Source organism: Porites lutea, chromosome 3 (genome assembly GCF_958299795.1).
Source record: "Porites lutea chromosome 3, jaPorLute2.1, whole genome shotgun sequence".
In the NCBI taxonomy this organism is placed as follows: domain Eukaryota; kingdom Metazoa; phylum Cnidaria; class Anthozoa; order Scleractinia; family Poritidae; genus Porites; species Porites lutea.
The window spans coordinates 6,639,511-6,664,690 of NC_133203.1; the positions used below are offsets into that span (position 1 = coordinate 6,639,511).

The 25,180-nt window shown below is 39.4% G+C and overlaps 2 protein-coding genes and 1 pseudogene across 2 annotated transcripts in view; 1 reads left to right on the forward strand and 2 right to left on the reverse strand.

The window, feature by feature from the left end:
* Nucleotides 1-25,180, forward strand: part of LOC140930305 (uncharacterized) — a 280,280-nt gene that overhangs the window by 138,756 nt on the left and 116,344 nt on the right. The window lies entirely within an intron of this gene.
* On the reverse strand, nucleotides 14,477-16,417 carry LOC140931497 (melanocortin receptor 4-like; annotated as a pseudogene).
* Nucleotides 24,070-24,999, reverse strand: LOC140931498 (melanocortin receptor 4-like). The gene has a single exon (XM_073381307.1). It carries the CDS (start codon nucleotides 24,997-24,999, stop codon nucleotides 24,070-24,072), a length of 930 nt encoding a protein of 309 aa, XP_073237408.1.

The window sequence follows — 25,180 nt, forward strand, 5'->3', positions numbered from 1 at the left end:
CAAATCATTAATAATTCATATTCAAAGGAAATTAATGTTTAATGAGTGTTTGGATATCAGATGAAAAACTGCTCATTTTTGCATCCTTAATTTCTCCTTCAAAAACAATTTTGTTTGAGAAGAAATATCAAACATTCGACACAGTGTTTCATCACCAGATAAAACACCTCGAAGTACCGCTGCGCGTCGTATTTTCAACTCTCTTCTCGGTGTTTCATCTGGTGATAAAACACTGCATCACATGTTTGATATATTACATCAAAGGAACGGTGATCTACCAATTTTAGCCTTTCTCAAGCTATGAAAAGAATAGTGATGTGGTAGTGATGAACAGTGATGTTTAGTGATGTGTAATGATGGATAGTGATGGATAGTTATGGACAGCTAGTGATGTGTAGTGATGGGTAGTGATGTATAGTGATGGATAGTAATGTGCAATGATAGACAGTGATGTCTAGTGAGGGATAGTGATGGGTAGTGATGGACAGTGATGTGTAGTGATGGATAGTGATGGGTAGTAATGCGTATTGATGTGTAGTAACGTGTAGTGACGGGTAGTGATGGTTAGTGATGGATAGTGATGTGTAGTGATGGTTGGGATGGCCAGTGATGTGTAATGATGGATAATGATGTGTAGTGATGGATAGTGATGTGTAGTGGTGGACAGTGATGTGTAGTGATGGATAGTGATGTGTAGTGATGGATAATGACTTGTAGTAATGGACAGTGATGTATAGTGATGTGTAGTGATGGACAGTGACGTGTAGTGATGGACAGTGATGTGTAGTGATGGATAGTGATGGGTAGTGATGGACAGTGATGTGTAGTGATGGATAGTGATGGGTAGTGATGGACAGTGATGGGTAGTGATGGACAGTGATGTGTAGTGATGGATAATGATGGGTAGTGATGGACAGTGATGTGTAGTGATGTGTAGTGATGTGCAGTGATGTGTAGTGATGGATAGTGATGGATAATGATGTATAGTGATGGATAGTGATGTGTAGTGATGGACAGTGACGTGTAGTGATGGACAGTGATGTGTAGTGATGGGTAGTGATGGCAGTGATGTGTAGTGACGGATAGTGATGGGTAGTGATGGACAGTGATGTGTAGTGATGGACAGTGATGTGTAGTGATGGATAGTGATGTGTAGTGATGGATAGTGATGTGTAGTGATGGATAGTGATGGGTAGTGATGGACAGTGATGTGTAGTGATGAATAGTGATGGATAGTGATGTGTAGTGATGGACAGTGATGTGTAGTGATGGATAGTGATGTGTAGTGATGGATAGTGATGTGTAGTGGTGGATATTGATGTGTAGTGATGTGCCGTAATGTGTAGTGATAGATAGTGATGTGTAGTGATAGATAGTGATGGGTAGTGATGGACAGTGATGTGTAGTGATGGATAGTGATGGATAGTGATGTGTAGTGATGGATAGTGATGGATAGTGATGTGTAGTGATGGACAGTGATGTGTAGTGATGGACAGTGATGTGTAGTGATGGATAATGACTTGTAGTAATGGACAGTGATGTATAGTGATGTGTAGTGATGGACAGTGACGTGTAGTGATGGATAGTGATGTGTAGTAATGGATAGTGATGTGTAGTAATGGACAGTGATGTGAAGTGATGGATAGTGATGGACAGTGATGTGTAGTGAAGGGTAGTGATGGATAGTGATGGGTAGTGATGGACAGTGGTGTGTAGTAATGGACAGTGATGTGAAGTGATGGATAGTGATGTGTAGTGATGGACAGTGATGTGTAGTGAAGGGTAGTGATGGATAGTGATGGGTAGTGATGGACAGTGATGTGTAGCGATGGACAGTGATGTGTAGTGATGGATAGTGATGTGTAGTGATAGATAGTGATGTGTAGTGATGGACAGTGATGTGTAGTAATGGACAGTGCTGTGTAGTGATGGATAGTGATGTATAGTGATGGACAGTGATGTGTAGTGATGGACAGTGATGTGAAGTGATGGATAGTGATTTGTAGTGACGGACAGTGATGTGTAGTGATGGGTAGTGATGGATAGTGATTGGTAGTGATGTGTAGTGATGGATAGTGATGTGTAGTGATGGATAGTGATGTGTAGTGATGGACAGTGATGTGTAGTGATGGATAGTGATGGGTAGTGATGGGTAGTGATGTGTAATTATGGGTGGTGATGTGTAGTGATGGATGGTGATGGGTAGTGATGGACAGTGATGTGTAGTGATGGATAGTGATGGGTAGTGATGTGTAGTGATGGGTAGTTATGGATAGTGATGGATAGTGATGTGTAATGATGGATAGTGATGGGAGGGGATGTGTAGTGATGGATAGTGATGGGTAGTGATGTGTAGTGATGGATAGTGATGTGTAGTGATGGACAGTAATGTGTAGTGATGGATAGTGATGTGTAGTGATGGATAGTAATGGGTAGTGATGGACAGTGATGTGTAGTGATGGATAGTGATGGGTAGTGATGTGTAGTGATGGATAGTGATGGGTAGTGATGTGTAGTGATGGGTAGTTATGGATAGTGATGGATAGTGATGTGTAATGATGGATAGTGATGGGAGTGGATGTGTAGTGATGGATAGTGATGGGTAGTGATGGACAGTAATGTGTAGTGATGGATAGTGATGTGTAGTGATGTGTAGTGATGGATAGTAATGGGTAGTGATGGACAGTGATGTGTAGTGATGGATAGTGATGGGTAGTGATGTGTAGTGATGGATAGTGATGGGTAGTTATGGATAGTGATGGGTAGTTATGGATAGTGATGGATAGTGATGTGTAATGATGGATAGTGATGGGAGTGGATGTGTAGTGATGGATAGTGATGGATAGTGATGTGTAGTGATGGACAGTAATGTGTAGTGATGGATAGTGATGTGTAGTGATGTGTAGTGATGGATAGTAATGGGTAGTGATGGACAGTGATGTGTGGTGATGGATAGTGATGGGTAGTGATGTGTAGTGATAGGTAGTGATGGATAGTGATGGGTAGTGATGTGTAGTGATAGGTAGTTATAGGATAGTGATGGATAGTGATGTGTAATGACGGATAGTGATGCATAGTGATGGGTGGTGATGTGTAGTGATGGATAGTGATGGGTAGTGATGGATAGTGCTGGGTAGTGATGGACAGTGATGTGTAGTGATGGACAGTGATGGGTAGTGAGGTGTAGTGATGGGTAGTGATGGATAGTGATAGATAGTGATGGATAGTGATGGGTGGTTATGTGTAGTGATGGATAGTGATGGATAGTGATGTGTAGTGATGGGTAGAGATGGGTAGTGATGTGTAGTGATGGATAGTGATGGGTAGTGATGTGTAGTGATGGGTAGTTATGGATAGTGATGGACAGTGATGTGTAGTGATGGATAGTGATGGGTAGTGATGTGTAGTGATGGGTAGTTATGGATAGTAATGGATAGTGATGTGTAATGATGGATAGTGATGGGTGGTGATGTGTAGTGATGGGTAGTTATGGATAGTGATGGATAGTGATGTGTAATGATGGATAGTGATGGGTGGTGATGTGTAGTGATGGATAGTGATGGGTAGTGATGTGTAGTGATGGATAGTGATGGGTAGTGATGGACAGTGATGTGTAGTGATGGATAGTGATGGGTAGTGATGTGTAGTGATGGGTAGTGATGGGTAGTGATGTGTAGTGATGGGTAGTTATGGATAGTGATGGATAATGATGTGTAATGACGGATAGTGATGCATAGTGATGGGTGGTGATGTGTAGTGATGGATAGTGATGGGTAGTGATGGATAGTGATGGGTAGTGATGGAGAGTGATGTGTAGTGATGGACAGTGATGGGTAGTGATGGGTAGTGATGGGTAGTGATGGATAGTGATGGGTAGTGATGTGTAGTGATGGGTAGTTATGGATAGTGATGGATAGTGATGTGTAATGATCGATAGTGATGCATAGTGATGGGTGGTGATTTGTAGTGATGGATAGTGATGTGTAATGATCGATAGTGATGCATAGTGATGGGTGGTGATGTGTAGTGATGGGTAGTAATGGATAGTGATGGATAGTGATGGGTGGTTATGTGTAGTGATGGATAGTGATGGATAATGATGTATACTGATGGACAGTGATGTGTAGTGATGGACAGTGATGTGTAGTAATGGACAGTGATGTGAAGTGATGGATAGTGATGTGTATTGATGGACAGTGATGTGTACTGATGGACAGTGATGCGTAGTGATGGATAGTGATGTGTAGTGATGGACAGTGATGTGTAGTGATGGATAGTGATAGGTAGTGATGGATAGTGATGGGTAATGATGGATAGTGATGTGTAGTGATGGATAGTGATGGTTAATGATGTATAGTGATGTGTAGTGATGGGTAGCGATTGGTAAGTGATGTGTAGTGATGGGTAGTTATGGATATAAGTGATGGATAGTTGTGTAATGATGGATAGTGATGGATAGTGATGGGTGGTGATGTGTAGTGATGGATAGTGATGGGTAGTGATGTGTAGTGATGGGTAGTGATGGATAGTGATAGATAGTGATGGATAGTGATGGGTGGTTATGTGTAGTGATGGATAGTGATGGATAGTGATGTGTAGTGATGGGTAGAGATGGGTAGTGATGTGTAGTGATGGGTAGTGATGCGTAGTGATGGGTAGTGATGGATAATGATGGATAGTGGTGGGTAGTGATGGATGGTTATGTGTAGTGATGGATAGTGATGTGTAGAGATGGGTAGAGATGGGTAGTGATGGATAGTGATGGGTAGTGATGTTTAGTGATGGGTAGTGATGGATAATGATGGATAGTGATAGATAGTGATGGGTGGTGATGTGTAGTGATGGATAGTGATGGATAGTGATGTGTAATGATGGGTAGTGATGTGTAGTGATGGGTAGTGATGAGTAGTAATCTGTAGTAATATGTAGTGATGTGTAGTGATCTGTAGTGATGTGTAGTGATATGTAGTGATGTGTAGTGATGGACAGTGATAGGTGGTGATGGGTAGTGATGCATAGTTATGTTGAGTGACACATAGTTACATGTTACATGAAGATATTTTAAGCGGATTTTTTATATTCGTGTAGGAGAACACCGATTTATTACCTCTATTCTCCTCCCCAGACCCCTTCGTTTCTTTTGATCACGTGGTCTCGTTTGAAAAAAATTAAGCTGAATGGCTCTGGGGATGAGAATGTAGTTTGTCTAGTGAAATCATTCGCTAAAAGTGATTTTGTCGATGGATAAATTAAGTATCATTAGTAGTTTGTCTTACTGTGATCTTCGAGTATGTCAGTGTAGTTGGGTTAAAAGGTTCGTGTTGGTGACTAATTTGTAAACACAGTAATGTTGATGGTGATTGACGTGTGAAGCCAGTAGTATTCAGTAATTTGTCTAGTGTGACCGTCCATGGGTGTATAGTCCTTTAAAAGACTGTAATTGGTGATGAATGAGTGAACCCAGAAGTATCAGTAATTTATCTAATGTGATCGTCCATGTGAGTGAAGTCCTTAAAACGACTGTTGTTGGTAACTGACGTGTGAACCCAGTAGTATCAGTGCAAAGTTAGTGTCTAATGTGATATTCTATGTGAGTGAAGTTTGCTCTTGTGACAGATGTGTGAACGCAATTGTCAATTGTCTTTTAGGGTGAAAAATCCATGTGAGTGTTGACCTTAGCATTTTGTGAAGTCTAATCCTCGAAGAAATCAAAATGACCATGAAGTTACCCACCGAGTTTGACTCATTAACGGGGTCATCAACCAAAACATAGCGAGTTTCAAATATTTCCGAAAAAACTTACCTCCATTGGCTTAGTATTCGCTTTTGCTATTTCGAAGATTTCAGTCCTCGAAGCAGTTCTGAAAGGTCTTTTCTGACAATCGTCCTCTCCAAATACAACTCCATAGTGTTATGATCGATGGTTTTGTTTACTCGTAGTTCTTCGCTAGAGAATTCCTTCATTTCTTCGGCGCCGTACGTGTCCACTAGAACACCTTTGAATTTTCGCTCTTTCAGGGGGCCGACAATAGACACCAAGTCATTGTATACTGCGTAAAAAAAAAAAATTCAATGAAAGATATGTTATTCATCGTAGTTTGATCTTTGAGTTTTATTGCTACGGCCCTGTTTATATGGAGAAAACTTGTCCCGAGTAACGGGACGGGTCACTCGCCTACCAGAGCAACGGTGGACAAGCCAACGTTTCGTAAATTTCCTTACAAAACGTAGCGAACCGTTTACACGAGAAACAAAAAGTTGAATCGGATGCGGGAGAAGGGTGATCCTCCCAGGAGAGTCACTTGTTATTGATGACACAAGGGCTCACCCAGACGGGTCAACTCGGTCAAGGCTCGGACAAATGGGTACTTTTTTTTTTAGATATAAACGCAAACGCTCCTTAAAGCTGACTCAGCCGGGAGGGTGACCCTCTTTCTCGCGACAACTTCTCTCCAAATAAACTGCGCCTTCATCAGGTGTTACGGTCGATTTTGCTTTACACGATTAATAGCGGCGCCATCAAAGCTGTTGCCGGACGAAAATTCCTATCAAGGAAACTGAATGTTGTATGAAAAAAAATATATGATATGACATCTTGGCTTTCCTTTTTTTGCTGTCCACTGAAGTCCTTCTGACTGCCCCACACTTGCTACGTCCTGGATATCTGTGGTTATTAGTGATTGGTGAATTTCGTTCCTCGCTCTCATGCAGCAACATGAAGGTAGTTTATTTCTTCAGTGGTCGACTGTCTGAAGGATCGGTGCGTGTTCCATTCAATGCAGACAAGGGGACGTGTTATGCGAGGACATGCAGGGACATGTTGCGGATGTTGTGCATGTCCTGTCATGTTCCCCTGCCTTTTCTGATTTTACTGAGATGTATGACGTTAAGGAACAGCCTCGTACTCAGGTCAGTTCGCGCTATTCGAGTGAGCAGAAGAAGCTTGGAATCGAGCGCGATCCCTTCTTGGCGCATTTTCCCGAAGTGACGTCATAGCCGAAATCGCCCAGGACGACTGGGAACGAGGCTCATTAAGGAATACTAAAATATTAAGCCTAATAACCCGTATTGATCAGGTGATCAGTGCACCAAATATGATCGGTGCGAACGAGTGGTCACCTAAGTTGACAGAAATCTAGAAATCTGTCTTTTGTCATTACGCCTTCGCAGGTTTTCTTTTCAAACATTACAGCTGACATTATGAAACATATTTTGACACTTGCCTTGCATTTTCGCGTTCTTTTTGAGTCCTAATCTGTACTCGGTGGAATTTGCAACTGCTGCAATCAAAGGGAAACAATTAAAAGTTGTTGCTTAAGGCTATGTCGGTCTGTCAGACTGAACCATTATCTCAGGGTTTTCTTGTGATTCCAATGGGTTTTCAGGGTTTTAAAGTAATACCTTCAAGCGTTGAAAGGCTCTCGCGTGCGTGGTCTGCTTTCCGGAGCCTTGACAAGATCTGCTATTTGCAGACAATACCTTCGGATCTGAAACTGCGCTTCTTTAGAATATTATTGTCTTCCCGTTCTACTGCATCGCTGCGAAACGTAGATAATCACCAAATGGGTGACAAACTAAACGCTTTTGCCACCTCATGTTATAGAATCATGTTCAACCAAACGTCTTGATTAAGTCTCAAATGAAAGAATCTACTATCTCACTGGCACTAGCCATTTGCTATCGACGGCCATCTTTCGTCAGCTCAAGTTCTTTGGCCACTAGCCTGGGTGGCAGGCGTTAAAAGGGGAAGGAGACGGGGGAATTTGGACGCGCGTGGTCTCCTCCCTCCCCCCTCGCGCTTGGTCTCGCGCCCTTATTCCCTTCCCCTTCCCTTATGAACGCCTGCCACGCAGGCTATTTGGCCACAGGATGAACCCGCTAACAACTACGCGTTGTATTAGCCCTCCCACGGGAGAATACCCCAGGGAGACCAACCGCATAAGTCCTTTTCCAGCTGAGTCCAGGAATGGATCGAACACCAATAAGCTTTTCTCAGAGGATGACATGGTGCGCACTGCCTAAGACCGAGCCAGTTTGAGACGAGTCATAGTCGACTGCTCTTCTGTCGACCAATGATGATGATGAAAGTAATACCAAAAAATCATGCCATAGCTCGTTTAAACTCACCTTAGTGCCGTAAAGCTTCACATCAATAGTGAAGTGCTACTACATAGTCTATGCAGTTAAATATAAGTTTACTAGCAAGACCGCGGTTTAGAATCTTACGATTCTCATCAGTTGCTATGTGGTTGGATGGTTGAGGCTAGGTTGTGTTTTTATAAAGATTAAAATTTGGAAAAGTAAGAGTCTTGCCTTGCTTTTTTGTAAAGGATAAAAACATATCATTAAAACGTATATCATGTATAATTGTTCCTGAAAGTGGCAAGGGATTATGAGTGAGTAACTGTAACAGAAGACGGACTTGACATTTATAACGGTGTGGAACTGTTGAGAACGTTGAGAAGTTTATTAGCCAGGTCTCGTTTCACGATTTATCAACACCAGTTCCACTTTCTAATAGAATAGTCTGTTTCGTTTTACATTTCCCATTTTCTTTGCACCAAAATAAGTCCATTGGTTTCCTTACCACATTTCGTTTTGCAGACCTCGCAAAAGACACTTGAAAGACTTTCAGTTCAAACTATCCGAAGCTTTAAATCGTTTCTCATGTCACGTTCTCGTTCATGTGAAATAATTTCTTCAGTCTACTTTTTACAATTCGGCGAATTTCTCGGTACCGCCAGTAATAAACAAGAGTATTTGATGATGAATTCAAGTAAATCAAGAATAGCTATGCGCATTCAGCGACGATAAACGAAATTTCAGAAGTATTTGTCATGTACAGTATTGTTGAAGGCAAAAGAGGAAGATAACAAGCTAGAAAAACAAGATAGACAAATATAGCATTATAGGCGGACTTCTTTTGTCGGAGTACCTCCCTTGTTTGGGTATTTTGAAGCTGAGTTTGGCTGTATATCTGATTCTGATGATATTTGACGACTTTGTAAATATGAACATATGCTACGGTGGTCAAAACATACCCTATCATTAAATAACTGCGCCTACTATTTCATTGCTTGTCGGAAGGAAAACGAATATGAAGGCGGTGATACAACTTATTAACCACAAAGACACCAATGCTATATTAACACGTTTGGGTGTGATAAGCTCCTGATATCGCAGATGGAGCGAAACAGCGAGAAGTCTATCAAATGCGATGACAATAACATTCAGAAAAGATGCAGTGCCGAGAAGATACACAAAGTAACTTTTCACACCCAAAACTGTTGGACAGAAGAAGGCTGTGTTGTTTCCACTTGATGCCATCTTCAATATCGAGGCGCTGATAATAGCGCCCATATACTGCGAACACAATGCAACTGCAAGATAAGAGAAAGCGAGACTTAGAAGCTGCTTTTTCACAGTAGCTGGTATCGTTGAGGCTTTCATTAAGGCGCGAATAACTAAAAGATTTTCAAGAGTCGCCACGACAGAAAATACAAAGTGTAAAACACAGAAAGCAAGGAGGGAAGATCTTCTGAGTAGTCTACTATGTTGAAAATTATCTCCGTTGGTGCCTTCCCCTGCCTTCCGTCTGCCTTCCCTTTATTAATATGCATATGGGTCGAGTCTATGACGTCAGCCATTGTTATAACCGAGGGAAAACATGCCTTCCTCTATACTAATAACTGTCTTCCTGAATACTAATTCGGTATAGGTTTACTAATGAGCGAATACTACAATAGGCACAATAGGCTTAGCTTGGCTTGCCCCGTAAGTAACTTGAGCCCGGTTTCTAGACCGTCTATTAAAAGGAATAAGAGAAGCGATCACCTAGCAACGCGAGAAACGGCTTCCTATATCTTATTTAGCGCTAAAACTCAGATATATAAACAAAACACGTATAGAAAGTGCAGTTAAAAAGTCTTTATTTCTATTTAGTTTATGTCTTCTTATTTAGCTCTAAAACTCGGATACATAAACAAAACAAACACACATATACACAATGTGGAGCTCAAAAAACTCTCTATGTCAATTTTGTCTGACTATTGCAGAACTGTTTTCTCCTTTCTATCTCGAGGACATGAAAAACTATCAAAGTCTCAGCGTTTTACGCCGTTAGTCAGTTAATTATGCGAGTTCGCAAGCCCAAAGTTGAACACAAATTAGCTCTACAGGAAAAACCCAAGGGAGCACCTTGACGTATTATTATATGAACAATTTTAAATAACTTAACAAGGATCATTTAAAATACGCGACTAATAATTGCTAGCAATAAAACCACAAGAGAGATACCGTTTTAAAAACTTTATTAAAAAACAATGACAAAAAGAGTCAAATACAAAGCGATTTGTAACGAATGGAAATTAATTAATCTTCTTCTTCGTTCTCCTCTTTAGAAGGGGAATAGAAATTGGTTTCCAAAGTCTTCGCGTTTTTGTGTGTAACTGCTCCACAATCGTGACACCGACGAAAACCCTCTTTCATGTAATTTCTCCCCTCGGGAATGTAGTGGTGGTGGTGGTGGTGGAGGGGAAGCAATAGAAATGTGGTGGCGGTGGTGGTGGTGGTTTAACCCTAGGGCGAAATAAGGAAAAAAGGAGAAAGGGAGAGGAGAAAAAAGGTATCATCTCTCTTTCCCTTTGCCTCGCCCCAGTTCTCCTTTTTTTTTTGCAATTCAACGACGTTGGCTGGTAGCGTAGAGGCCTTCATTAACGCACAGATAACTAAAAGATTTGCTAGAGTCGCCACGAGAGAAAACACAAAGTTTAAAACACAGAAAGCAAAGAAGAAACTTCTTCTGAGGCGAACAATGAGAGAATTGGTAACAAAAAATCCAGCATTCGAGTGCAGTACTGTTCAGCCATGGTTTAACTTGCTAGATTATATACAAGACGTTTTTCTTTTCGATGAAATATCTATATTGATTACACCTCCGTTTATTAGCTACCTTTCAAATAAGCCATCTGCTGTGACACGTCATATAGCCGGTTCTTTAACTAAAGCCTTAGAGTCAATGTTTATAGGTAGAGTGCAAACAGAAATTTCAGTCTGATCGTTGATATAAATTTTAAGGGTTGAAATACTGAGAAAAATTGTAGAAAACAAGGCCAATTTCGAAAAACAACGGGAACGCCGGTTTGGTGACATTAGTATTGAACACAAAACAATTAAACACCGCAATATATAGTCCGTTTTCATCAAGTTCCAATTACCTCTCTGTCCTTAATTGACATGTGAGCTGTTCCCTGCTATTAGAACTTCTTCTTTATTTGACAACGCTCGGTGTAAGCTTGAAAGGGCGAGTTATTTTCTCTTTAATAGTTCATCCGACCAGCAAATGATGTCCACATAAAATAATGATGGATTTTAATTAATTCTATACCTTTATTTGAACTTATAAGGAATCTGACGTAAGTTTTCAGTTAGCATCTTTTTGGTAGTTCAAGGTGTCGTCGACGAGGCGAGTCGAAAAGGTGTCTGAAAAAGGACCGAAACCTAATTTTTCAGGGTCTTCTCGTCCTCCTTCTTCTTTCTTTGAGATAAGCCTCAATTGGGGACTCACGACAATGTAATCTGAAACTCGTGTCCAATGCCAACGAGTATTTGTGTTCTTCTCTAAAGAGCCTTAAGATGGCAACCTTCGCTTTAGGCTTACGCCGTAGGACGCGTTTATCTCGGACCCAGATTTTCCACGGTCAAGCGAAAGAGAGACTTTGTATTTTAAATCGAGACATACGTACAGTTGTAAGCAACTTTTCTGTCTGGAGATTGCTCAGATGGGAATCGTCTTCATCTCAAAAATTCGCCATTTTTTCACATTTTTTACTTATTCTTTGGTAGTAATCGGTACATATACAGTTTTTTAAATAAGTGTCCCAAAGGTTTCTTGTTGTTTCACAATTCAGAGAGCAGTATTGTGTTGTAACATAAACGTTCGTCACGTTCTTATGTCTCCGAAATCAGATAGTGGAATTTGAAATGCTTTCTCAAGGCGAAGGTCTAAGACCATTTTGTGCAAGAACTAATCTTCTTGGTCACATATAAACCCTTTAATTCTTAACTCTTGAATTCTCATTTGTTGTCCCTACAGGTTTGCTAAAATAGTAGTTGGGAGAGGTTGTTAAAGAATCTGTGTGATCATGTCCCTAATTCTCATAACAACCCTATTTTATAAAGGAGAGATATTACTAGGAGAAATTTGATGCTGATCATTCTTAGGGCTTAAAGGGTTAAGCACAGTCAGGGCATCACATGACAAAATCCTCATATTAAAAACTGCAAGAGGTGACAGGCCGCACATCTTCACCGGCGTGAAACCTGTGAAAACCTTTTACATATTGCTTCAATGAGGACAATAACAACAACAATCTTTATTTGGTCTCACTCTTGCTTAACACTAAATTACGACAATCAAAATATTGGAAGTAAAATTTGAGTACTGGGTGCCTGGAATAACTATAGGGGCTAGCGGAGCCAGAGAGAACTCTTTCAGGGATTTTGCACTTTAAAAGTTCTACGATAGGTGGGCTGTTATGCCTGTTAAGTTGATACAGCTTCTATAAAGTCGACCAAAGAAAGGCTCAGTGCATTCTATATGCAGCAGAGGAAAAATGCAACAGACAATTTATTCAGTTTGTCTGCTTTCTGTTCAATTTTATGTCCGTTTTATAAGATATGTCTGCTTAAAATCGCGTGAAAGTAATAATGATCATTTTCCATAGCTGCTGTTATCTTAAGTATCCACTTTTAATATCTCCGTACAGTTGAGGTTTACGCGACCTCAGAGCACGATGTTTAGCTGTACACAGCATACATTCTTTAAATATGTCCAGATAACAGGGGTCTTTTTTGCATGAGCATGCGCGACCGCTGACTTGTCAAAGAGCACTAACAAAGAGCACGCGACCAGTGACAGCGACCGTGCTGCATAGTCATAGGAACCAAATTGTTCACTTTGAACGCTTGCTTGAGATTGAAATGGTAGCAGGAACTTAGGAAAGAACTTCGTTGTACAAAATAAGTAAAGATCTGTTGATTTAAAGTGGAGACTGATGCGCTGAACGAGGTGAAAGAGCAAGTTTCTCAAGGATGTCTGACACGAACATGGCTGCTTGTTGTTGTTTGGCGCTCGACTCGTGTCTTGATTCCCCTTTAAGAACCGCAAAGTTTGGCATAGAATGCATTGCTGATGCGTAGCTACTGAGCAAAATGTTCTTTATTTAATGTTTGTCTATAAATCGGATGTAAATCAGTTTCTCGATGCCGTAGAGGATTTCTGACAATTATTTGTTAATAGCTGATTTAGCCATATTTCGGGAGTGGATTAATAACGATCAGCGGGCGACTACCACGCCGTTTTCAGTTGGAATAGAAAGTTTTTGCCATAAGTATTTTAGTGATACAAAGTTTGTTTATAGGAAAATTGTAGAACTTCTTGTTTTTGCGTGGACTAACATTGTAACGCATCTTTTGCAGGAATTTGCTTTTAGCCAGAACTTAAATGTTCTAATGATTTTTAACTTTTGGTCGGCATCACATGTTTACTGTACTTCTTGGGAAACCTAACCGTATGTTTCATCAAATCGGTCACAAGATTGGACTTTAATTTCGGTCTTATTGAATGCAGTTTTGACTGTGTCTCATTGATATTCATTTTTTTTTATTGTTCGAGACATACAGAGTGACTACCACCAACATCTCACCAGGTGACTAATCTACGTCTCGTGTGCTCTTAATTTTGTAGCTTTAAAGTGCTGGGAAAATTGTAGAACATGTATTAATTCACTGCTGAACTGAACATCGGCTTTCGCGCACTCCGAACCCACTCGCTGAAATTTGCTTTGCTTTTTTCTAATATTTCTCTTCCTTTCCGATTTCAAAACAAAGAAAATTGAAAGTGTTTACTTGCATCAACAAACTGTTTCTGCACTTTGTTTAGACTTTGATGAGGTCAGCGCAATCCTCCAGGCACTACATATACGCGCGCTGTTGTCCAGGTCAAGTGGGGAGATGAAATTTGATAGTAGCTCGTGTATGTTAAAGCTTGTCTACTTCGCTTTTGTTAAGACCATGTTAGAGTTTTTTTGGCAAACTACACATTTTGTTAAATCACGAGCACATTCGCCAAGACCAACGAGCAAAATAATCGCTATGATAGCTTTGAGACGCGCCATTTTGATGAAGGCAAACCCTGTGGTGAGCCGCCCCATGCACATCGCTTGTTCAGCGGTCGCGCATGCTCATGCAAAAAAGACCCCTGTTTGTCCAGATTAGACTCTGGATATTTATCGCACCTCTGGTGGAAGCATTATTTAAATACGTTATAATGCTGTGTCCTTTGAATGTCGTTTTTTCACTCAATCGCTTTGTGAATGTGACTGCAGTTTATTACAGGATAGCATTTAAAAGCTCGATATTTAAAATACCATGTCATTTACTTTGTTTACCGATCAACTGACTGGCTTCTTTGTGCTACTACATAATATATGAGTTAAATATAAGTTTACTGGCAAAACCGCGGTTTGAAATCTTACGATTCGCATCAGTTGCTATGTAGTTGGATGGTTGAGGTGAACTCTGAACCATTCCGTATTGTTAGCTGTGATTTGGTAGGCGTTTATACATGCACCCTGGATCGTTTGGAGGATCGAAAATGGTGCGGTTTGATTGGCTCTTTGCCAGCCAATCAGGTTGCTGTAGTTTCGATCCATCTTTTCTGAAACCTTTAGACACTAAGTTGCGTTTTTATTAAGGCTAAAATTTGGAAAAAATAAGAGTCTTGCCTTGCTTTTATGTAAAGTATATAAACATATCGTTTAAATGTATATCATGTATGATTGTTCCTCGAAGTGGCAAGGGATTATGAGTGAGTAACTGCAACAGATGACAGACTTCACATATATGTCAGCATGGAACCGTTGGGAATGTTGAGAAGTTTATTAGCCAGATCTCGTTTCACAATTTATCAATACCAGTTCCAGTTTCTAACAGAATATTCTGTTTCGTTTTACATTTCTCATTTTCTTTGCACCAAAATAAGTCCATTGGTTTCCTTACGATATTTCGTTTTGCAGACCTCGCAAAAGACAGTGGAAAGACTTTCAGTTCAAACTATCCGAAGCTTTAAATCGTTTCTCATGTCAGGTTCTCGTTCATGTGAAATAATTTCTTCACTGTGCTTTTTACACTTTGGCGAATTTCTCGGTACCGCCAGCAATAAACAAGAGGATTTAATGATGAATTGAGGAAGATCAAGAATAACGATGCGTAATAAGCTACGATAAACGAAATTTCAGAAGTATTCGTCATGTACAGTATTGTTGAAGGCAAAAAAGGAAGATAACAAACTAGAAAAACAAGATAGACAAATATAGCATTATAGGCGGACTTCCTTTGTCGGAGTATATCCCTTGTTTGGGCATTTTGAAGCTGATTTTGACTGTATATCTGATTCTGATGATATTTGACGACTTTGTAAATACGAACATATGCTACGGTGGTCAAAACATACCCTATCATTAAATAACTGCGCCTACTATTTCATTGCTGGTCGAAAGGAAAACGAATATGAAGGCGGCGATACAACTTATTAACCACAGAGACACCAATGCTATATTAACACGTTTGGGTGTGATAAGCTCCTGATATCGCAGGTGGAGCGAAACAGCGAGAAGTCTATCAAATGCGATGACAATAACATTCAGAAAAGATGCAGTGGAGAGAAGATGCACAAAGTAACTGTACACTCCCAAAACTGTTGGACAGAAGAAGGCTGTGTTGTTTCCACTTGATGCCATCTTCAATATCGAGCCGCTGGTAATAGCGGTCATAAGCTGGGAACACAGTCCAACTGCAAGATCAGAGAAAGCCAGACTTAGGAACAGCTTTTTCACAGTAGCTGGTATCGTTGAGGCTTTCATTAAGGCGCGAATAACTAAAAGATTTTCAAGAGTCGCCACGACAGAAAATACAAAGTTTAAAACACAAAAAGCAAGGAGGGAAGGTCTTCTGTGATGAACAAGATGAACCAAGGAATCAAGCACACGAGTGCAGAACTGTTCAGCCACGGTTTAACTTTTCAAATTGTATAGATGAATTTTTCCTTTTGGTAAAATATCTACATTAATTACCCCCTCCGTTAATTAGCTACCTTCCATAACAGCCATCTGCCGTGACACGTTATATAGCCGGTTCATTAACGAAAGCTTTAGACTCAATGTTTATAGTTAGAGTGCATACTGCAATTCCTATTGTTAGTACAAAATTTTAAGATTTAAAACACCGAATCGAATTGTCAACTAGGCCAACTCAGAAAACAAGGGAAAGGTTTTACGACATTAGTATTGAAAACAAAAAATTAAACACCGTAATATATAGTCCTGTGCCATTAAGTTCCAATTACCTCTCTGTCCATATTTGAGATGCGAGCTTCTTCCTGCTAAGAGGAAACAGTTGCTTAATTGGAAACGATCAGTATAAAAATAGAACGTTAAATCATTGTAAAACGTTGAAAGAGCGAGTATTTTTTGTTTATTAATCCGACCAGCAAATGGTTTACACATATGAAATAATGGTGGATTTTTGTTTTAAGCAATTTTTCACTTTGAAAAAATTAGCACTTCTTCCTTATTTTAAGGTGTCGTGAGGTACGTTTTGAGTCTTCTAAGCTGATGGAAAAAACAAGGACTGAAAACTAATTAGCCTCAACTGGGGACTGACAACGGTGTTATGTAGTCTGAATGGACTTGCGCACAGCGAGCTCAATAACCTTACTCGTTTGTAAGCTCTTCCCCACTAAATGCACAAAAATCAGGATTCCGGTGTATAAATATGGAACTAAAAGTGAGACGTTCGTCACGTTCTGGTGTCTCTGACATAAGTTAGTGGAATTTAAAATGCTTTTCCTTGGCGAAGATCTGAGACCATTCAGTGCAAGAACTAATATTAAAAATTGTAATATTAAAATTCAAATTCTCATTTGTTGTTCCCATACGTTTCCTCGTGATAATAGTAGTTGAGAGAAGCTGTCAAAGAATTTGTGTGATTATGTCCCTTATCCTCATAACAACCTTGTTTTCTACAGCAGGAATATTACTAGGAGAAATTTGATGCTGATCACTCTGACAAAATCCTCATAGTAAAAACTGTAAGGGGTGACAGGCCGCACGTCTTCACCGACGTGAGACCTTTGAAAACCTTTTACATATTGCTCGAATGAGGACAACGACACTCTAAAAAAACTACTGCCGGGAGACAAATAAACTATCGTAGGCGGACTTCCTTTGTCGGTGTGCCTCTCTTGTTTGGCATTATGAAGGGAGGGAAAATACAAAGTTTAAAACCTAGATACCAAGGAAGAAACTTCTCCTGTAGGAAACTAGTTTAATCCAATAATCCAGAAATCGATTGCAGTTCTTTTCAGCCATAGTTTGACTTGTCACATTGCATACATGTATTTGTCTTGGATAAAACTGATATCTACATTAATTACCCCCTCGGTTTATTAGCTACTTTTCACATCGGCCATCCGCTGTGGCGCGTGATAAAGCCGGTTCATTAACTAAATCCTTAGACTTAATGTTATAGGTAGGGTGTAAACAGAAATTTAATGTCATTGTTCAAGGGTTGAAACAACGAATTAAATTGTATAAAACAAGGCCAACCCAGAAAACAATGGAAGGGGAAGGTTTTGCAACACTAGTATTAAAAACAAAACAATTATTGCACACCGCAATGTATAGTCCTTCCATCAAGTTCCAATTACCTCTTTGTCCATAATTGACATGTGTGCTGTTGCCTGCTGAGAAGAACCGTTTGTTTTTAATATTGCAAATGCTCGGTATAGAAAATAGAACTTTAATTCATTCTAAAACGTTGAAAGGGCGAGTATTTCCTCTAAATTTCACCGTCCAGCGAAATTTTTGAAACATAGTAAAATACAGATGGATTTGGTTTAGTTCTATTCTTTTATTTAAACTTTTGACACAAGGTTTCAGTTTTGAAAAGTGTAGCGCCCATTTCGTAGTTGACGGTGATGCCCGCTCAGCGAGGCTTTTTAGTCTTTCAAGCAGGTGAGGTTTTTATAAATGGACTGGAGCCTAACATTTTTATTTGGATTGTTTTCGTCTTCCTTTGTCTTTTTTTGACATTTCTCTCAAATGTAGACTCGCGACGGTTTTTCTGATAGGAATAGCGCACAGCGAACCCAAATGACCTTGATTATTTCTAAACTCTTTTCGAATGCCAACGAGCATATGTGTTCGTCTCTAAAGAGTGTTAAGATTGCAACTTCCGCTGTTGGGGTACGTCGTAGGACGCGTCTTATCTCGTACCCAAATTTCCCACGGCTAAGCGGAAGGGAGACTTCCTATTTTAAATGGAGACATGCATACAGTTGTAAGCAACTACTTTGGCTGTCGATTGTTCGGATGGAAATCGATTACAGCTTGAACAATGGCCATTTTGTCACATCGTTACTTATTCTTTGGCAGTTATCAGTTAATGGGGACTCACGACTGTGTTTTGTAGTCTGAATGGACTAGCGCAGAGCGAGCTCAATAACCTTACTCGTTTGTAAGCTCTTCCCCACCAAATGCCAAAAAATCAGGATTCCAGTGTATAAATATGGAACTGTCTTTTGCTCTCGATTGCCCAGAATAAAATGTTACACATCTTGAAAGTGACACGTTCGTCATGTTCTTGTGTCTCCGACATAAGTTAGTGGAATGTGAAATGCTTTTTCTCGACGAAGATCTAAAACCATTTTGTGCAAGAATTATGCTTGTCACATGTTAACCCTTTAAATTGTAATGTCTATTTTCAAATTCTCATTTGTTGTCCCTATACATTTCCTTTAATAGTAGTTGGGAGAACTTGTTAAAGAATCTGTGTGATCATGTCCATAATTCTCATGACCGCTCCGTTTTCTAAAGCGTAGGTATTAAAAGGAGAACTTTGATGCAGATCAATCTTAGGGCTGAAAGGGCTAAGCAAAGTTAGACCATCACATGACAAGATCCTCATAACTTTGTTCCTGTGATAAATTTGTGACAGTTATAACGGTGACCACTTGACTAGTCATGTGTCGTTTCCAAATTTCTCAACATCATTTCCATTTTTCAATAGACTATTCTTTTTTGTTTTACATTTTTCATTTTCTTTTGGCCTAAAGCAAGTCCATTAGTTTTCTGACTAAATTTCGTTTTCCAGACTTCGCAAAGACACTGAAAAGACTTTCAGTTCAAACTAGCGAGAGCTTTATTTCCTTCCTTATGACATGTTCTCGTTCATGTGAAATATTTGCTTTACTGTGCTTTTTACACTTTGGCGAATCTCTGGGTACCACCAACAATAAACAAAAGGATTTAATGATGAATTCAGGTAAATCAAGAATATCGACGAAGTCTATCAAATGCAATGACAATAACAGCCAGGAAAGATGCAATGGCGAGAAGATACTGAAAATATAAATGCACAATCAAAACTGTTGGACAAAAGGAGACTAAGTCGTCTCCACTTGATGCCATCTTCAACATCACGGCAGTAAGAAATAGCGGTTATAAGCTGCGAACACAATTCAACTGCAAGATCAGAGAAAGCGAGACTTAGGAATAGCTTCTTGACGGTATCCTGTATCTTCATTAAGGCACAGATGACTAAAAGATTTCCTACAGTCGCCACGAGGGAAAATGCGAAGTTTAAAACACTGAAACAATGGGAGAAACTTCTCCTGTGGGAAACCAGTTTAACGGAATAATCCAGAAATCGATTGCAGTTTTGTTCAGCCATTGTTTAACTTGTTACATTATATACATGTATTTGTCGTGGATAAAACTGATATCTACATTAATTACCCCCTCGGTTTATTAGCTACTTTTCACATCGGCCGTCTGCTGTGTCGCGCAATAAAGCCAGTTTATTAACTAAAGCCTCAGAATTAATGTTATAGGTCGAGTGTAGACAGACAGACAGAAATTCAGTGTTATGGTTGTTGTAAATTTGAAGGGTTGAAACACCGAATCAAATTCTATAAAACAAGGGCAACCCAGAAAATAAGGCAAGGAGAAGGTTTTGCGACACAAGTATTGCAAACAAAACAATAAAATGTCATGAAAGATATTAATCATCGTGGATAATGTGTATAAAGAGTTTTTGGTATGGTCCTTTTCATTAAGTTCCAATTACCTCTCTGTCCATAATTGACATGTGAGCTGTTGCCTGCTGAGAAGGACCGTTTGTTTAATTGCAAATGCTCAGTATAGAAAATAGAACTTTAATTTATTCTAAAACGTTGAAAGGGCAAGTTTTTCCTCTAAATCAGTTTAACTGTCCAGCGAAATTTTTGAAACATTATAAAATACAGATGGATTTTGTTTAGTTCTATTCTTTTATTTAAACTTTTAAGGAATTTGACGCAAGGTTTCAGTTTTGATAAGTTTAGCACCCATTTCGTAGTTGACGGATATGTCCGCTTAGCGAGTCTTTTTAGTCTTCCAAACCGGTGAGGTTTTTTAAATGGACTGGAGCCTAACATTATGGACAGTTTTCGTCTTCCTTCGTCTTTCTTTGAGATTTGTATCAAATGTACTCTCGCAACAGTTTTCCTGAATGGAATAGCGCAGAGCGAACCCAAATGACCTTGCTTATTTGTAACCTCTTTTCGAATGCCAACTAGTATATGTGTATATGTGTATAGTATAAGCCTCAACATTGCAACTTCCGCTGTAGGCTTACGACAAGCCGTAGGATGCGTCATATCTCGTATCCAGATCTTCCACGGCCAAGCGAAAGAGAGTCTTCGCTTTTTTTAATGGAGACATGCATACAGTTGTAAGCAACTACTTTAGCTGTCGATTGTTCGGATGGAAATCGATTAAACTTTGAAAAATGGCCATTTTGTCACATTGTTACTTATTCTTTTCAAGTAATCGGTACAATCACGGTTGTAAACGCTAAAGTTCTTGAGCCATAGCAAACACAGTTTTGTCCACAAAGAGGGGAAAATCCTCTTAAATGTTTCTCTTTAAGAAGTTAGTTGACGATGAAAAAGGGAACTGAGTTTCATTAAGTAGCTGCCCCAAAAGGTGTCTTCTTTTTTCGCAATTCGGAGAGACCAGATCGTGTTTTGAAGAATTCAATTTTAGGTTGGTAGTTATTACAAAAATCGCCTTGCTTGTTAGTCTTCGTCTTTTTGCTCTGTAAGTACATTTCGTGGAAGTCGTAGACGGAATTTAGTTCAAAGGTGTCTGCTTTCAGGTTCTCTATTGAGAGACCAATTCCAATTGTATCGACCAATCTTCTTTCGTCTACAACACCTTTCCTTGGTCTTTGGGCACAGGAAGTCCATTCGGCACTTTTGAAACGATTAGGGCCGAAATATTTCCCGCATTTTCTTCTGGGGCTGTTACTCAAGTGGGGGAGCGCCGGTCTGCGCCGTCATTTTTGGTCATTTTTCTCTTGTCCCTAGTAACAGTCCCAGAAGTCTTTGCGAAAGTTAACTCGTCCCAGTTTCCTTCTCGAATTGCTCGTTCTCACCAAATTTCGTCTCGTAGAACTTCGCTTCCTCACGTCATGTTCTTGTCCATGCGAAGTATTTTCTTCATTGTTCTTTTTACAATTTGGCGAATCTCTCGGAACCGCCAGCAGTAAACAAGAGGATTTAATGATGAATTTAGGCAAATTAAGAATAACGTCGCAGATTTGGCTATGAGAAACGAAATTTCAGAAGTATTAGTCGAGTACAATATTACAGAAGGCAAATAAGGAAGATAACAAACTAGTAAAACAAAATAGACAAATAAAGCATTATAAGCGGACTTCCTTTGTCTGAGTGCCTCCCTTGTTTTTGCAATTTTGAAGGTGATTTTGACCGTATATTTGATTCTGGTGATATTTGACGACTTTGTAAATACGAACATATGGCACTGTTGTCAAAACATACCCTACCAGTAAAATAACTGCTGCTACCATTTCATTGCTTTTCGGAAGGAAAATGTATATCAAGGCAGTGATACAACTTGTTAACCATATTGATATCAATACTATAGTGACACGTTTGGACGTGACAAGCTCTTGATATCGCAGATGGAGCGAAACAGCGAGAAGTCTGTCGAGTGCAATGGTCGAGAGAGTTAGGAGAGATGCAGCGCAGAGAAAAAACAAGAGATAAGACGACAAATTTATAACTGTTGGACAGAGTGACGTTAAGTTGTAGTCTTCTTTTGATGCTGTCTTCAGTATCACGGCATAAATAATGCCGGCCATTAGCTGCGACACCAATCCCACCCCAAGGTCAGAGAAAGCCAGACTAAGAAACAGCTTCTTCTCGTTGGCTGGTATTGATGACGCTTTGAATAAGGCGCGAATTAGTAAAATATTTCCGAGACTTGTCACGAGAGAAAACGCCAAGTTTGAAACACAGAGAGAAAAGAAGAAAGTTTCTCTATAACGGGCAAGTTGTAGAAAACCTTCCAACGTTCCATTGCAGTACTGTTCAGCCATCTTTTATCTAGCCGGTTATTTTCAAGCATTTTACCTTAGTCACCCCTTCTCCGTTCGTTTTTTAAAATCACCGACTACTTTGTCAGTCGATGCTAATGTAGACGGTTTAATATGCCTCAAACGCAGTGTGTATTGTTTTTAGAGTACAGGGTTGTATGGTCGTTTATTGACATAGGTAATGAAAACACAACGTTTAAAATGTGCAATGCATGGTTCGTTTCCATCAAGTTCCAATTACCTCTTTTTTGATAACTGAGATGCGAGTAGTTTCCAAGCTGGGAAAGATGTGCTTGTTTAATCTAATACGGCTGGTTTAACTATAGAAGGGTAAATCATTCTAAAAAGTTGAAACGGCGAGATTTTTCTCCGAGATTTTTCTCTCAATTTAAACGACCAGCCGGAAATCTTTGAAACATAAGAAAGTAGTGATGGATTTTTTTAAATTCTATTCGTTTTAAACTTCTAAGCCATCCGACGCAATCTTTCAGTTTGAAAAATTTAACACCTGTTTCGTAGTTTAATGTGACATCAGCGAGGGTTTTGCGTTTTCAAAGCCGGTGAGGTTTCTGGAAAGGACTTTAACCTAATGGTTTAGGTCTTTCTCATCAGTCAGTGGAATTTGAAATGCTTTTTCTTGGCAAAGATCTATGACCACTTTGTGCAAGAATTATACTTGTCACATATTAATCCTTTAAATTGTAATGTCTATATTCAAATTCTCATTTGTTGTCCCTATACATTTCCTATAATAGTAGCTGGGAAAAGTTGTTAAAGAATCTGTGTGATCATGTCCATAATTCTCATGACCACTCCGTTTTCTAAAGCATAGGTATTACCAGGAGAACTTTGATGCTGATCAATCTTACGGCTCAAAGGGCTAAGCACAGTTGGACCATCACATGACAAGATCCTCATAACTTTGTTCCTGTGATAAATTTGTGAAAGTTATAACGGTGACCACTTTACTAGTCATGTTTCTTTTCCTAATTTCTTAATATTATTTCCATTTTAATAATAATAATAATAATAATAATAGTAGGTTTTTATGGGGCATTTAAAGAATTCTCAATGCGCTTACAATAGTAAATAAAGTATATGTGAAACTATATATAGTAATTATTCCTAAAAGGAAAAGTTTTCAAACGTTGCTTAAAAGTAGAAACAGATTCAGAGTTTTTGATATGATCAGGTAGACTGTTCCAGATTATCGGTGCATAATATGAAAATGAGCGGTGTCTATAAGCCACGGTATTAACAGACGGTACTTGTAAAAGCAGTCCATTAGAGCGGAGTAAACGAGGTGGCTTGTATTTGAGAAGGAGTGAAGTCAAATAGTAAGGAGCTAAATCGTTTAAAATTTTAATTTAAAAGCAATATTTTAAAACTGATGCGTGCGCCAATAGGAAGCCAGTTTTGTAATAGGCTATTCTTTTTCGTTTTACATTTTTCATTTTCTTTTGGCCTAAAGCAAGTCAGTTAGTTTTCTCACTAAATTTCGTTTTCCAGACTTTGCAAAGACACTGAAAAGACTGTCAGTTCAAACTACCCAGAGCTTTGAATCCTTCTTTATGACAGGTTCTCGTTCATGTGAAGTATTTGCTTTACCGTGCTTTTTACACTTTGGCGAATCTCTGGGTACCGCCAACAATAAATAAAAGGATTTAATGATGAATTCAGGTAAATCAAGAATATCGACGCAAAATTAGCTTCGAGAAATGAAATTTCAGAAGTGTTTGTCCAATACAATATTGTACTAGGGAAAAAAGGAAGATAACAAGCTAAGAAAACTACAGAGACAAATAAACTATTATAGGCGGATTTTCTTTGTTTCTGTGCCTCTGCTGTTTGGGCAGTTTGAAGCTGATTTTGACCGTATATCTGATTCTGATGATATCTGACAACTTTGTAAATACGAACATACGCAAGGGTTGTCAGAACATATCCTATAACGGTAATAACCGCAGCCACTGCAATGCCTTTCAGAAGGAAAATATATAGGAAGGCAGAGACACAACTTGTTAACCATAAAGACACCAACACTATTGTAACACGTGTGGGCGTGACAAGCTCCTGATATCGCAGGTGGAGCGAAACAGCGAGAAGTCTATCCAATGCAATGACCATAACATTCAGGAAAGATGCAACGGCGAGAAGATGCATAAAATATAATAACACAATCAAAACTGTTGGACAAAAGAAGGCTAAGTCGTCTTCACTTGATGCCATCTTCAACAACACGGCACTGATAATAGCAGTGATTAGCTGCGGACACAATCCAACTGCAAGATCAGAGAAAGCCAGACTTAGGAACAGCTTCTTGATGGTAGCTGGTATCGTTGAGGTCTTCATTAAGGCGCGGATGACTAAAAGATTTCCTAGAGTCGCCACGAGGGAAAATACAAAGTTTAAAACACAGAAACCAAGGGAGAAACTTCTCCTTTGGGAAACCAGTTTAACGGAATAATCCAGAAATCGAGTGCAGGTCTGTTCAGCCATAGTTTTGTCACAATATTCATGTATTTGTCGTGGTCAAAACTGATATCTACCTCAATTACCCCCTCCTTTTATTAGCTACTTTCATATCGGCCATCTGCTGTAGCGCGTAATAAAGCCGGTTCATTAACCAAAGCCTTAGACTTAATGTTATAGGTAGAGTGCAAACAGAAATTCATTGTTA

Coding starts and splice junctions, on each gene's coding strand:
- LOC140931498 (XM_073381307.1), bottom strand. CDS start 24,999: ATGGCTGAACAGACCTGCACTCGATTTCTGGATTATTCCGTTAAACTG.